This window comes from Sinocyclocheilus rhinocerous, unplaced genomic scaffold (assembly GCF_001515625.1).
Source record: "Sinocyclocheilus rhinocerous isolate Xijiao unplaced genomic scaffold, SAMN03320098_v1.1 scaffold1050, whole genome shotgun sequence".
NCBI classification, from domain to species: Eukaryota; Metazoa; Chordata; class Actinopteri; order Cypriniformes; family Cyprinidae; genus Sinocyclocheilus; species Sinocyclocheilus rhinocerous.
Window position 1 is genome coordinate 256,264 of NW_015651629.1, and position 17,064 is coordinate 273,327.

General features: G+C 32.3%; 1 protein-coding gene across 1 annotated transcript in view; it reads left to right on the plus strand.

The window, feature by feature from the left end:
- Window positions 1-17,064, plus strand: part of strn (striatin, calmodulin binding protein) — a 62,322-nt gene that overhangs the window by 12,175 nt on the left and 33,083 nt on the right. The window contains exon 4 of the mRNA XM_016518678.1: window positions 15,003-15,106. Coding sequence (XP_016374164.1) covers window positions 15,003-15,106 — 104 coding nt within the window. The remainder of the gene's footprint in view (window positions 1-15,002; window positions 15,107-17,064) is intronic.

A 17,064-nucleotide genomic window follows, 5' to 3' on the forward strand; every position in this document is an offset into this window, starting at 1 on the left:
CCCCCGACTGAGCCTGGTTTCTCCCAAGGTTTTTTCTCCATTCTGTCACCGATGGGAGTTTTGGTTCCTTGCTGGAGTTTTGGTTCCTCTGGCTTGCTTAGTTGGGGACACTTAATATCCAGTGATATCGTTGACTTGGTTGCACAGATACTATTTAAACTGAACTGAGCTGGATGATGAAATCACTGAATTCAACGATGAACTGCCTTTAACTGAAAATTGAGTGTTTAATATTATCATTTTGCATTATTGACACACTATTTTCCTATTTGGTACTGTAAAGCTGCTTTGACACAATCTGTATTGTTAAGCGCTATATAAATAAAGGTCCTTACAAGTCCCAAATAATGTACTATAGACTACACTGTAAAAAATCAAAAGTTGAGAAAACTTAAAAGTTTAAGGCAACCAGCTTCAGGAGATTTTTGAGTTTTCTCATCTTGTTTTTGTAGGAAATTTTAGTTTTCTTAACTTTTTGTTGTATAAACTGAATATTACCATAAGTTGAGAAAACTCAAAAATGTCCCGAAGCTGGTTGCCTTAAACTTTTAAGTAGGGCTGGGCGATATAGCTAAAAAAATTTATCGACGATATAATGTTTCATATCGTTCGGATAATTATTGACATTTTTATAACCTTTTTTAAAACAAAAAGCAATAGAAATTTTTTTTTTAAATGTAACCACTGTATTTATAATTAAAACAATTTATTGAGACAAACAACAAATATTTTTTTTTTAACAATCAAACACAATAAAAATTAAACAAATATGTAATTTCTAATGTTTTATATGCAGATTAAATAGGTCTTTATTGTATAGGTCTAATTGTCTCCCGAGGCCACAGGAGGGCGCAATTATTTTAAATTCGACTAATATTCATTCTTTATTCACAATGTCCTCATCACAGGCAGGCACAGAACTCATTTCAGCATGTGAGGGGTGTAGGATGCAACGATGCCATTTTTTCAGATCCGATCCAGAAAATTCTGAGCATCGGCTGATTCCGATCCGATACCAGCGCAGTTTTTTTTTTTTTTAATCAATGTAGAATTTCTATACTTCTGTGTGTTGACCTGATCTTCGCTCTTTTGTGTGTTAAACACAATCTGCTGTTTTGAAACAGCCTCTGTGTCGGCAGTGTGAGAGTCATGTGACACTCATTGAACTTTTGTGACTCGTGCTATTAGGCAAATGACCCGATTTTGGGACCAAGAGGAGAACTAGACTGTTTTGAGCTGTGAAAATGCGATTGAGACGGTGAAACAAAACCAATCTGCATTTGTTGTACGATCATATTCACAGAGATCTCACACATTTGAACGGTGTGTGTGTGTGTAATGTTTTTGATTATTGTTGTCCATTATCAGACTATAGATATGTTTACATTAGATCTGGGTTGACAATATTGATTTCTCAATTTTTTTTTTATTGATTCTCATTTTGATTCTGAAATCCCAAGAATCTATATTTTAGTCCAGAGATGACCAAATGCCATATCACAAGACAAAAACTTTTCTAATTTAAAAAAATATATTTTTTGTTTTATTTTTGCATTGTAAAATGTAAAAAACAATTTGAAGTTAATTTTTTTAAATAATTTAAAAAAAAATAAAAAAAAAAGAATATTTTTGTTTAATGATTTAATAATTAAATTTTTTTATTATTAAATAAATTATTTTAGAATTAAAAAATTATTTTTAATTATTTTTAAAAAATTGCATACATTTTAATATAATGTAGGTAGATGTAATGTAGCGTTTAATTTTGGCCCACAGCCCTCAACCAAGTTTAATTTTTGTCCCTTTGTATTAAAAATTTGGTCTTTTTTTATTCTGTGCCATTTCTCAGTTGATGCATGGACAAAAACAAAACATTATTTGTAGTGCTATATTGTATGTTTGAATAAATCTGTCTTGAAATAATTTTTTTATGACAGCCACAGTTTAAATGTTAAATGTTGAAACATAATTATGTCAGTAAAAGTTCATATAAAGACTTCCATATGTGCGATTTAAATATTTGTATAAAACTAATTGTCTGATTGTTGTTTATTGTTATAGGCCTATCTGAAAAATAAATAGCAATTAAGTTTAATTTTAATCTTTAATATTATACCATTATTATATGTACTGACAGGGTTCGCTGTATAGTTTACAGCTTTAGATCAAATTTTTTTCTGTTGATCGGATAATTTTTTTAGGTCTACAAAACCCCTTTCAATACAGTCGATCGAAATTGTATTTGGATTGATTGAGGTGTTTACATGAAGGCCTTTCAGTCCGATTGATCCATCAGTCTGATTATTGCATGTATACTGATGCATAAGCTGTGATGACACCAAAACACACATAAAGAGGCCAGTGGTTCATGTGTGAGTTTATCAGTCACATGCACAGGATAGAAGAACATTTAGTTCAGTTCTGACCCAAATTCATGCTGTCCTGCCTAACAGCACCATTAAAACATTTCATTCTAACTATTTATCTCCATCCCAATTTGAGTACTTATGCATTATTTCATAGTATTTATAATATAGGGAAAAAATAGTGCAAGTAGTGTGTTCAAAAAACTAATAAAAATGACAAAAGCACATAACAAAATTACTAACAATTAAATTAAAATTTAATTATAATCAAAGCGTGACTATATGACTGTATTGTTACTTTATTGCTTAAATGCCTTTAATATTTGCTGTATTTTACCCAGAAATCTCTCTGCATACTTTTATGGTATTTAAAATATAGGGAAAAAATAGTGTAAGTAGTGTGTTCAGAAAACTAATAAAAATGACAAAAGGGCCTAACAAAGTACTAAAAAATTGAAAATAAAAAACAAAAGCTAAATCAAAATATTAATAAAAACCAGGATGAATAGTGCAAGTAGTAAAAAAAAAAAAGAAGCTTCTATCTATTTATCATCATCTTTTCAAATTAAATTCTAATAAAAAAATGGTATCTGTATTTCACCCAATATTTAAGTTTTGTATTTTTGCTGATATTGTAGGTATCTCAATTTCCGTTCTTATACAATATTATTTTATGGTATTTTTATATAGGTGTTATATTATATTATATTATATTATATTATATTATATAGGGAAAATTATGCATAAGTGTATTAAAAAAACTAAAGAATGGCATAACTAAATTACAAAAAAAAAAAAATATTAACTTAATATTAAATGTAATGTCTAACAGTGCCATGAAAGCCTGACTATGTAAATGTATTGTTACTTAATTTAAACGATCTCTAACTTAAATATTTCACCAATTCTAATGATCTTTTCTATAAACAAGGTGACTTTGCCTATCTAAGAAAACCAGCGCTGATCTCCACATTTAGAAAATTCATCCGGTTCCAGAATACCTCTCAGAGCTGATTTCTCTGCTGCAGGGTGAATGCATGTGGGCGCTCGACTCAACGAAATGCGGCTAAAACCTATAAATGTTGATTTAAATTGCTAAGCACCGGTTCAGGCGTTGGTGAGGCGTTTTTGTTCGACGTGTTCAAAGGGAAGATAACACACTGCTCATCCTCCCACACTTTCCTGACGCGTAGCACCTGCCCTCGGGGAGCCCATAAATCCATACCGCGTCCTCACTATTTAGACCACACAGACCATTAACTGACCCACTAAGTAGTGCGCGTTCTGGCCAGCAGACACCATTAGAGGATATCTTGTGTAGTTTGCTGTACGGGGATCCAAATGAGCGTCTATTTTGGGCGAGCGACTGTTTGTGTGCTCTCTCTCTCTCTCTCTCTCTCTCCGGATGATGGTAACCCTGAGCAGACGAGCTCATTCATTCATAACTCACAGTGGTCCGTTTCACGGGGACTCGCCTGCTGTGTGATTGACTCATTGTTTTGTTCTTTAGGCTCAGTAAATAAACTAATCTGATCATGTAAATGACGCCCCGGTGGTTTTCTTTCTAGTGCTCAGCTGCAGATTAGACCATGGCATTTTTAAGCGTTTACCTGCCGATCTGAACTCATCCTCATCGGATTGTGACGGGTCCCACGGGATGTTTTGGTGCTTTTACTGTTGTGTCCACACCTGTGGCAGCTGTAGAGATGTTCTGTATTATCAGAAAGAGCTGTGATCAAATGCACGGCTGTGTGATTTACTATTTTGAATGTTATGTTGACAATGGACCCATTCACAGACTGTTTCCACAGTTATTAACCCTTGTGTTGTGTTCAGAACCCTTTCACACTAACGAGTTGTAAATTTTTATTTAAATGTATGAAGGTTTTTATATTTCCATATTGTGATAACAAATTTAGCACCTTTCTCTCTTCTGACCAAATGTAATCAATCTCTTAATTTTTTTTTCTTTTTGAAAGAGAAAATATAAATACTAGCTATTTCACCACCAAAACCCCACTTTGTGGATATAGTGAAATATTTTGAACGTTATTTTTTTACTTTGGGTTTATGTTAAATAATGTTTGGTCCATGCATTGTCATTGACATTAATTTATCATCAAAAGCTGCCTAATAGTGGTCGAACTATATATTTCCAAGACCGATATATCGGCCGATATTTGGCATTTTTTAATTATCAGCATCGGCCAATAATTCAATATTTCTGTTTGGCCTATATATCAACGGGTATTTGGAATTCTTTAATTATTGGCATTGACCAATATTTTTTTTCTGCTTGGCCGATATATCGGCCGATATTTGGCATTTTTGAATTATCAGTATTGGCCAATCTTTTTTTTGGGGGGCCGATATGCTGACCAATATTTGGCTTTTTTAAAATATCACATTATATTTGTGATATGCCAATACGTTTTTCTGTTTGACCGATATATTGGCTGATATTTGTCTTTTTTTGTATTATTGCATGGGGCAATAATTTTGTCCTGTTTGGCTGATATGTCGGCCGAAATTTTATTTTGACGTGTACTGGACTTTTCTTTTGAAATCACTGCGAATGCCAGCACCTGAGGTCACAAAGCTCCCGTTTTCTGTTTTCATTATTTATTGTCTCTGTTTAACAATTCTGACTAATAAATTATTATGCAGAACTCTTAAACAGAGTAAACGATATATGCGAAAAAGCATTAGGCCTATAGCATTTTATATTATATTATATTATATTATTAGTAATAGGAAGGCAAACGCTATAATACATTCTCATCTAAAGTTAGCTTTTAGCAAATATGCATTTCATTTAAACAAGGCTCTGAATATCTAATAGTCATTTAATTTCACTAACCTTACAAACTTTGTCTATATATATATATTTATATATATATATATATATCAGTGTTTCCCCTGCCATTATATTAGGGGGGCACCCCCCACCCTTGAAGGTCAAGTTCATTTTATTTAATTATATTTTCTCTATAGCGCCAGATCACAACAGAAGTCATTTAAAGTTACCTTTCCTATAGAACAGGTATATGCGCACAGCGGAGTTCCGCCCGATGTGCATGCGCGCACACACACACACACACAAGTGAGTCCACTCCCACTCGTATTTGTAAATATTAAGCCGCAAAACGATTCATATTTAAATATGAATTCTGCGTGTCTCTGTGTTAATGAATGGCGTAATTTATTAACCAAAAGCCGTAAACCTAGGGGAAACACTGATTTATATATATATATATATATATATCGGCCATTTGCATAGTTATTGGTGTTAATTGGAGTTTAATTTGACCGAAACAAGGCTGTCTATAGCCTACACTCTGTTTAATAAGTTACACTAAAAAGCATGAAGTTATTATTGAAAAGTGTTTGTTTGGTGAAGTGGTTAGTGGTTTAGTTGTTTTTATGGCTCATGCACAGCTCATCATTTAGAATTGAATTGAATAGAAATAAAGTGTGTCGCAGGTGTGTGTGAAATATTTTACAGCAGCTGTGAATGTGTCTCGTCCAATCAGAATTTAGTTTTATGATGTTAGTTGACATGTTTTGTACTTGATCTGATGAATCATCTCATCTGCTTTGAATCTATAAAAGATCCAAATAAGAAGACAATGATCAAATTAGATGAAGTAGCTTTCAGTTATGGATTGTAGGCATTTTCATTTGTGTCAAATTAAATACAGCATCGTTTCATCTTATTCCCGTGTCTATTTCCAGTTTAAGACATTTATTCCATAAATGAGTGTAATCAGGTTCTGAACGGCTCACATTTGCTCGTGTAGGCGAGGTACGGTGTAGATTGGATGCTGATGAGTCGTTTTGGAGTGAGTGTTTTATGAACGCATCTGGCTGACTGCAGATAAGAGCGTTTGAACACAGTAAGACTGTATTGGTTGCGAGCTCGGGAACAGTTGAGCGCTCAGTCATTTCTAACCGCACAAACCAACCACAGCTTGCTCAAGCAGAATGAAAGCGTTGTTTAACACACACACACACACACTGTTGCTCAACAGAAGGCTACGTCACACTTTGCACACACTGAACACACACTGAGCCGCTGTGTGTCTGCTTACCTACATAAAAACGCTGCTGGTTTTCATGCCGCACGCAACCACATGTGTGTCTGATTCGTTCATTCTAGTTGTGTGCTCAGATTACTGAAGCCCTAATAAACGTATTTGGACACTGATGGTGCACTTAATATTTTGCATAAAGAAAATGAAAAATATTTTTTAAGACCATTAAGACTAACACTAGCAATTAGTATGATTAGTTAAAAGGTGACATATCATGAAAATCTGACTTTTCCAGGTTTTAAGTGCCATTGCTTAATGCATTAGCTAATGTGAACTAAAATTGAGCTATATATAGAGCATTTATTAAACTTTGTTAATGTTAGATGGTAGTTACTAAAATAGGATTGTTCATTATAGTAGGGATATTATAGATAACAAACTAAAGCTATAAAATACAAATAAACTAGTTTCTGAGACAAAGTTAGTCTTTTTCTATTTAGCTTGATGTACTAAAATCATAATATATATAATCGCTGTTGGACAGTGTTACTTTATAAAAACGAGTGACTTTTATACTTTAAATGCCATATTTAGTAATATTTGCGATTTTATGTTTGTAATATTGATTGTTTTGTCATCCATTTTTTTTATATATATATATATACACATATATAAGGAATATTATAATAAATACTACTATAAAGTGTTATTAACTTTTTATATTGATGATGATGATAAAATTGATTAATGCAAATAATTTCACATTTTCACCCCAGATTGACATTAATGTGGTTTGTCTAGTCTTTTCATTATTTTCTTTAGATTCTGTGCTGTTTTTTTTTATTATTATTTATAAATAAAATAAAAGCAGCACAACCAAAGGCACCATTATGTACAATTTATATATGTGGTGACAACATTGCAATTTTTATATACAATTTATTTTGCATTGACAGTATTGTGGTTTAAAATATGCTTTATTGTCAGAAAATAATGCATAGAATTCACGATGCATGAAATTCATAGCGGTTCTAAAATGGCTACATTTTCTTCATGTAGAATCGAGTTTATGTTTGTATTTGGGTGTGAAATATGAAGCGGTTTTGTGCATCTGTGCAGGTGTGCAGTGGTTGCGCTGTGGTTGTCTGTGTGTTTCGCAGACGGATCTCTCTCTGATTGTGTCCCGATCACTGCTGGAGATTCCTCTGTTAATCTGGTTTAACTGGTTTGGTCGTCTTGGGTGAACAGACAAATGGTTCTTCCTGTCCACAAAGAAACTTTAAATGGCAATGATCTTTATTCACTTTAATGCATGTCTTATTGTGGTTAGTTCATTAGTGCACACATTTTCAATTTAATTTTTTTATATTTTCATTTTTTGCTATTTTTTTGTCTCTTTTTTGTTTTTTTTAAATTAGGTCTATATTAATTTTTAGCTTTAGTTTGTTTAGTTTTTAAATTTATTTTAGTTTTATGTATTTATTCATATATTTTTAAATATGTCTGTAAAGTTTTAGTTGTTAGCTTTAGATTATATAGTTTTAATATATTTTTTTAAATCTGTCTGTATAGTTTTGGCATTAGTTTATTTGGGTTTAATTATTATTTTTTATATATATATATATATATATATATATATGTCTGTATAGTTTTTGCTTTGTTTTAGTTTATTTATTTTTAGTACTTTATCCAAAAATGAGAAATTTAGCAACTAGCTGAAATAAAATAAGTTTAAGTTTGTTTGTTTTTGTTTTGTTTTTTTTTCAGTTTAATGTTTATTTAATTTTAAACAATTACACATTTTTTTTGTTTTACTTTTATTTATTTGTTTGTTTGTTTGTGTTTAAGTATTCTTAGGATAATAATCCTGCACTGAAAACAACTTTCACTCAGAAATTTCTAGTCAATTTCACAAATTATTACAATGAATCTGCAAGTACTAAATACTTGCTTTGTAAAATCATTTTAATAGTGTGGTTTTAATAGTTTGAAATCATTTTGTAATATTCATCAGTGATTTGCATTTTGGTGTAAACAGTCTAGTTTTTCAATGCATTGAAATAAGAACCCATCCGATGGTTTCCGAGATGTCAGAGAAAGCAGCAGCGGTGATGATGAGGATCTCTTCAGTGCATGAATGAGCTGCTGCTGAAGCGTCTTCCGTTCTCTCGGGCTCCAGCGTTTGTCTGCAGGCATGTCAAGAGACGCCTCTGGGGAGGCGAGTGGGCTGCGTCGACGTCACTGCACTATTTCTGCATTCAGCCGCTTTTCTTGCTCTCCGGCGCTCCTAATCTCTCTCTCTTCCTCCGGGAAGAAAATACAGGCTAGCCTTTTTTGGAAAGGGACGGCTCTGCTGGAATCTCCCCCCGGGACGCTGGCGGAGACGTTTGTTTAAATGAAAGGGTTTTGAGGGTTCGAGTCTCATTTGAGGCGTTTAGGCTGGAGTTATTGAGGTCCTTGTGTGACGAGGATTTCTCCCATCATTCCTCACGTCTGTCCCGCTCTCGTGTGACTCACTGTGGCCCCGTTTATTTTATTTTTTCATATTCGTGGTTTTGCAGCAGGTGAAGAAGGTTTGGAGTTTCCCGCAGAAATCTCATGAATGAATGTGTGACTGGGTTTCACAAAGTTATTTTAGTATTACTAACATATTATTATATTTTGTATAATAGTATTATATTTATTTATAATATTTATATATTATACTATTTTGAATCAATATATGTGACCCTGGAGCACAAAAGCAGTCTTAAGTCGCGGGAGCATATTTGTAGCAATAGCCAACAATACATTGTATGGGTCAAAACAATTTCGTAAAATTGACCCTTATGACTGGTTTTGTGCTCCAGGGTCACAAATATAGAATTATTATATTATATTATATTATTTCTAGTTAACTAAAACCATAAAAAATTTGCTACTTGAAATAAAATAAATGTTAACTGAAATAAAATTCAAAATGTAATAAAACAGATGGTTTCCGAGGCAATATTTCTCATTTTCATTTAGATTTAACAACGTACTAAAATAACTAAAAGTGAAATAAAAATGATATAACTGGTTGAAACACAAAAGTAATCTGTTAACAACAAGAGGGACTGATAATAAAATAAAATAGTAAAGACAGAAATAGCTGAAGGATTATAAGGTGGAGGCAGGCGAGTAGTGCACATTAAAAGTGAGACGAGTTCGTCTATCAGAGAGTAGATTGAGCTTTATTGAGTTCAGCCTGCATTCATGATGAAATCTCATTAGAATCGACAGTGAAACACACGTGCGTCTCTGTTTCTTCTGTTCTTCATGCGCGAGATCAGTGCAGATGACAGGAATAGTGATGGTGAATGAGTCATTTGATTGGTTGTTGTTAGAGGATGTTCTGTCTGAGCTGTTAAACCGGGTCTGAGCTTAAACTGGTTTGGTGTCGCTTTAATCGGATCTGTTTGGAGAAGTCAAGAGGTCGTGTGGAAGTTGTTTCAGGAGTTTATTGCTAGCATGTTTCTACACTTACCGGAGGAAGTTTAGCATTGTTTGTATTACAGACAGACATGCAGGATTTAAACATGCATAAAATAATGCAGGGTTTGCCTCTGCATCCGTATGTGAAGCTCATGAAAAAACGGAAATTATATTTTGCATCGAGAAACTTAAAATTAAGCCTATTTAGGACCATTAAGATTTTTTTGCATTGATTGATTGATTGGCATTTTCTTCCAAAATTCTAGACATAATTCAGTTAGTTCTTCATAATTAAATATTCCAAGTTGGCATTCTCAATAATTTGATTTGATAATTAAAATCATTCCTTTTTTTCTATTTTTTTTAAATATATTTAGTTTCATGTTTTTATAAAATCATTTTATATTTTATTTTAATATAATTTTTAAAATATAAATATATATATATACATTTAAATCAGCTAAATTTAAATTCAGTACAACACATAATATTATGATTTGGTACTTTTCAAATAAAATAAAATGTTCTTTTTTGCATCACATTAATTAACATTTGGGATAAAAGTTCTTAATTGCCTTTTTTTTTTTTAAATTTAAAAATCTTTTACAAGAATATCTTAATGCAAAATATATTTTTTTCTTTTGAAGTGCTCTTGATAATTTGAAATTATTCTTTCTAGACACAAAATTTTGTCAAATTTATATCAGTTTGATAAAGTATGTATACTCTAATTGCAATTGTATACTTGCATTTTTTTTTATTTGAATTTTAGTTTATTTAAGGGGGGTCTTACAAGGGTAAATAAAGAACTGGTTGTTTCAATAAGTTTTGCATAGTATTTTCTTTACTCTTTACTTCAAAAGCTGTGTCTAAAAGGGTAATATTTGATGTATTTGAGGTCAGAGATGTGTGAACGGTGAAGAAGAGAGAGAGAGAGAGGGCAAACATTTAGCATTTTAGCTCAGCATTGCCGTCTAATCAGCCAATATTGTGTTAAATAACCTGCATAGCACTTCATCTTTTATAACATGGGATTTTGACCAAATATATTCAATCTTGATTTTTGTAAAATGTTGCAACAAGATGTTAAAAAAGTTTTTTTTGTGTGAAAAATTACACTTTTAGACATATAAGGTAATTAAAATATTTTATAAAATACCTTAAAGTAACTACAAATGAGCATGTAAAGCAAATATCTTTAAAAGAAATTCCGTGTGGAGCATGCCACAGATCCATTGCAATGTTCTCAACTTTTTCCCCCTTACCTGTTTGCATCTCTGTATAATGCTTAGGTTCCAGACATTTAAATACACATAAGTACTAGCAAAACAATACATTTATAGTTTGTAAAATACATGCTGATGTCTATGGAACTAGCAATAATGATCCTTACAAATATAATCTGACGACATGTTTTATCATATATCATATACACACTGTGTAGGTAACTGTAAAGTGTACTTTGCTCTTCTCCCAGTTCACCGGAGACTTACTTTAGTGTCTTTCGGGAGGAGAGAATGAATTCACGTGTTAATCCCACAGCTCGCATTCAGAGCTAACTAACATCACCCGGTAAAGATCAACTAACACGGTCATTATAGAAGTGTTTAAACAACCAAATACATTTACTTGCACATGTTTCAGAATCGGAATATCAGATATTTAATAATATAGTGAGCACGTTTGTGAATATTAATAATAAAAAAAGGAAAAATGAAATAAAAGCGATACATCTGACATACAGCGCTGTTGTGGCCGCGGTGTGTCACATGACAAACATGACGCGTCGCCATGGAAACAATAAGGCGATACGTTCTGAAATAATGGCCACCTAAAAAAACTCTGTGCTGGAAAAAAATTTGCTGGAAAAATGAGTGTGAATACGCACGGTCTAATTTTAAACTACAGGCAAAAGAAGTGAAAATGTCAGTTTTGGTCGGATTTGAGGTTTTCACAAAAATGAGTTAATTAAGCCCTCATCTAGTGATCCCAATGCTCCAAATAGTAATTAACTCTTTCCCCGCCATTGACGAGTTATCTCGTCTTTTAGAAGATAACGCTTCCCCGCCAAAGACAAGTTTTTACGGCTTTCCGTGTTTTCACTGTTATACACTCGGGGGCGCTATTACGCATCTTCTGAACGAGTACAAAACCTCCCGAACAAAAACACATGTGTACAGGATGGAGAAACGTGTGATCTCTTATGTAAACAGTTTAAAAGTAGAGGCTCTGATCTTTATTTTGATGTATTGTATTGTATTTTCAAATATTCATACAGCAAAATATACTGGAGGCCATCAAATTTTAGTGAAAATCATCAAAATTGCTGGCAACTTTTTTCAAAAATGCTGGTGGGGAAAGAGTTAAACATCTAAAACGATCTTAATTTGTATGTTTTCTGAGAGGAGTACCTTTTTCTCTGCTCAGTTGTAGGTGTACTGTTGCAAAGCGCAGCATTCCAGCTTTGTGAATATTCATATTGAATTCTCGATGACATGAGTCCAAACCAGTGAAATATGATTTTCAAACCCATGCTGATGAAAACAAAACGATCGCGCTGACTGACGTTTGTAAAGCACGCGCGCGATCTCTCTATAAAGCACATTATTGCGAAATATGTCATGGCGAGATTCACACAAACATAATCTGTTATGTCTTACATGAACGTTTAGTTAATGGTGGGTAATAATCTGATGTGCAACATTATATTAGATCCATGCATTACAGTAGGTCTCAATATAGATCTGTCTCAATGTTAATCAAACATTCGGAATCACTCACTGCTCTTGTTTAAACTACTGTTTATTTGCATCTTTGTTCTTATTTTTAATAACGAAGATAAAATAAAAAATAGCTATATTGTGATTAATAATATAGTAATTATTATTAAGAAAAGAATGAGAGGAAAATATGCAATGTTGCTTGGTGATTTTGCTTTTGAATCTTCAGAAAACTTGAACGTGATTTCTCTCTAAATCAGATCTGCTGACTCTATCGCCTTCAAACGGCTGTAGCTCAGGCCTTTTTAGTCATATATCATTTTGAATGTATTTTAATGGAGAATGTGAAAATAAAAATAACTCATTTTTCGAAATTTGCTCATTCCGACTCATTTTGCCAGCACGGGTCACGTGTTAAAGGGTTAAGGTTTGCTATGAACATGTCATGACAATAATGTCACAATGCATAAAAAGTCCTAATGGTCAGATTGATCTTTCACAAGAGTTTCCTGATGCAAAATCTATTATTTTTCACTGAAATGTTCTTGCGCGTGTTTGTGAGCTTCTGTTCACGGTTTCGTCAGTTCTGTTCGGGCCGTTGATGGCGTCAGATGGACGAGCTCGGGATTCTTGAGCTGAGAATGCTGGGATGTTTTCCACATCTTCATCAACATTCCTGTGTGCAAATATCCGTGTTACGCAAGACATCGATCTGGCCTTGGTTCCCATCGCATTACAGCATTCTGACAGAATTTGTGTGTGTGTGTGTGTGTATAAAGTGTATAAGTTCACAAAATAAACGTCATAAAAGCATCCAGTCAGGTTATGACGTATGCTTTTGTTCTGTATCTTTAGGTTTGGTGTTAATAATATCAGTGTGAATGCTAAATGTGTTCACATTATCAAGTTCATCATTATTAAGTGAGAATCAAGCGCACGTGAACATAGCATGGATGTATTGTCCTTCCAGAGCAGATATGAAAACTACATATATATTTACACACACACACTTTTTTTCTCAATTTTCAGAATTTCACAAAGAAACACATTGAATTAAAGATGACATTTTGGAGTAGAAAGCTTGAAGTAGTCTCTTATAAAATGTACTCCAATAATGTTTTATTTACAATTTTGAAAAATAAGTTTTTACAGTTTAATTAAAATCATTATGTTTTTTTCCCCAATTTTTGGGTATTATATTTTCATTTGAAAATAATTCAGTTTTACATTTTCGTATTATATTTTTATTGTTTCTATTATATCTGTTTCAGCGTGAGTTAAATTTGATACAACTCCTTCTACAATGATGTATACTTACAGTAATTATCATTTGGAATAAAAAAGTGCTTAATTGTCAATTACAGTAATGTCATAAATAATTTTTCACAGGAATGTCTTGTATTTTTATTTTTCAGTTCTTTTTTAAAAAATTAATTTGAAAAAATTATTTTTACAGTGTAATAAAAATCTTTTTTTATTTTTTTATTATATTTGTATTTTTTCTGTTCTGTTATTTAAATAAGCATTTATTATGTGAAAACTCTTTTACACTAATAATGAAAAACATTTTTTCAGTTTTTTATTATATTTTAATTTTTCCTTTTTTTTAATTGGCGTGAATTAAAAAATCATTTTTTACAGTGATGAAATTCCTTCTTTTCTAATTTTTTCTTTTTTTCTGTTTAAATTAAAAAACTTTTTTCGGGGGGTTATTTGTTTGTTGTTGTTTCTTTAAAAACAGCATGATTTAAAATCGATACAACTAGGGATGGGTACCGAAACCCGGTATTTAATCGGTCCCGGGGCTAAATTATGAAAGACCGGAGTATCGATAAGCTCTAACGTTAACGGTTCTGCTATCGGTACTGGAGAAATTAATAAAACACACATACATTTATTATTGCTATATATAAATTATCTTGCAAATTCTATCTTACCAGAGTCGCCAGTTGTTTTTCAAACATTTGTCTATGATGCATTATTGCTATTAGCAACACAGCGGTGCGCATTCATTCCTCCCTAAAACCCAAACTTAACGTCAGAATCAGCTCAATCGGTGATTGTTGTAAGATGCCGTCTTTACTGTTGCTAAATTGCGGGACATGTTTGATAATAAAACGTTGAAAGCGCAATACCTTAAAACCTGAAAACCTTGACGATACCCATCCCTAGATACAACACATACTGCAATGATTCATACTTACAATAATTATCATTTGGGATAAAATGTGCTTAATTGCCTATTAAAATAATTTCAGAAATGATCTTTCACAGGAAAATCTTCATGCAAAATATAGTTTATTTTTGAAATGTTCTTAACAGTTTTGATGAGATGGACCTCCGTATCCAGCCAAGTAATGAAAATCATTCTTTCTAGACACATTTCTAGCTCTGTATAAATAATGAGTATGTATATTTTATTGCAGGCTCAGATTGCGTTCCTGCAGGGTGAGAGGAAAGGCCAGGAGAACCTGAAGAAGGATCTGGTGAGACGGATAAAGATGCTGGAATATGCTCTCAAACAGGAGCGGTCAGTAAAACACACACACAACTTCATCATTCGAACATCATTCACGCGCGTCTGTGTGAACAGAGACATTATGTAGCCTGAGTGCAGAGAGCGAGGTTTATTTGATGATGAGTTCCCATGATTCCTGCATCAAGCTCAGCCTCCGTACCGCTCAGATTATACACGTCCTCTGTAGGGGTGTGCGATATGGACAAAAAATGATATCCCGATATTTTCTGCGATTTTATCGATAACGATAATTACACCATATTTTGCTGAGTGTGATATTGTGCTGGTATCTTAAACTGACTTCTAAAGTTTTTGATATTCTTCATATTCTGTGTGGTGATCAGTTCACAGCAGTGACAGAAATTAATATTTTCCAATAGGTTTAAATAGATTTTTACCTAATTAATGGGCATTTTTACATGTATAAAGCTGTTTTTTCTAAAAGTGTGCATTATATTTTCAGTCAAATTCTTAAATTTAATCAGTCAATTAGAATAATAAGACATTTGGGCTGTTACCAAGCAAATGAAATCAGTATTTACAAAATGTATCTTTGCAATGCAGAGGAAACACAGAAGCTGCATTAGAAGGGACATTTAGATGCATTTACACACTGTTTAATGCAGAACATGAATGCATTTAACCTGCAGTTACACATGCATTAATACTGTTTTGATATTTTAAACATAAAACGTTGAATACTGATATTTGAAATTTTTTTTTTTTTTTAAAGATACTTTAAATGTGAAATTAAAACCGCCAGTAGGTGGCAGCAAGTCACTGTTAATAAGTGAGTCACTGCGATTGAAACGAATCATTTAAACGGTCGATTCATTCAGGAACGAAACAGCATCATGTTGCTCAGAGACGCAAAACAGCGCTGTGTTTGGAATTATTTTTTGTTGGCGAAATAGTGCAATAGTCTACAACGTAAGTCTCTTAATATTAACTTCTTGTTTATTGAACTGTTGTATAAATTCTATATCACATTTGTAATCAAGCCAAAAAACGGCACTCTTCGTGTCATATTGATTAACTATATGAAATATAAATATATACATTTTCTGCCCCCATATCTTGAATTTTGGGAGCATTCTAAATGCATTTTAACAGACTGAATCATGCAGTGAAAGAATGCACGCTAGTCTAAACTACTATACTTCACTCTGTAGGTGTGTTTTGTTTGTTTTTTTTGCAATATACTCGATAAAGTCAAATCGCACATCGTTAAAACGTGCGTCAGTAGCTGAGGTTCAGTCCTCATACAGCAGGATAACACAACCGCTTTCTGTCTGGATCTCATGCTTTTGTCACGTCAAGAAACAACTTCTTAGTTCAGTTGTTTACAGTTACTAAGCAACAGCTCATTAATATTGAGTTCATCTGATGTGCTTCACTGGAGTCTTTGAATGAAGCTCATTTAATCTGAATTTACAGTCAAAACTACCTGTAAAATAATATTAGATGTGCTGTTTTTTTAAGTTGTTTTCTCCTTAAATCAAATGCCAGTAACTGTTTTCTTATTAATCAATTAAGCTACTTATTATTTCCCAGATTAACTGGATAAAAAACACAATTTAAAAAAATTAAATGAATATATTTTTTTTTAAATGATTTAATAATTTAACAAAATGAATATATATTTAAAAATAATTTAAATGTAATCAATAAACAAATAAAATGAATATATACGTATTTAAAAAAAATTAAATTAATATATTTTTCAAAAAATAATTTAAATTTAAACATTTAAAAATGAATATAAAATAAAAAATGAAAATATTGGTACCAAGCAATGTCGCAACTCACCATATTAATATTGAATTCATCTGATATGTGTCACTAATGTCTCTTTTACTGCATGAAGCTCATTTAATCTGAATTTAGTCAAATTTGTCTGTGGTTTAATGTTAGATTATATATATATATATATATATATATATATATAAAAATACAAATATATATTTTAA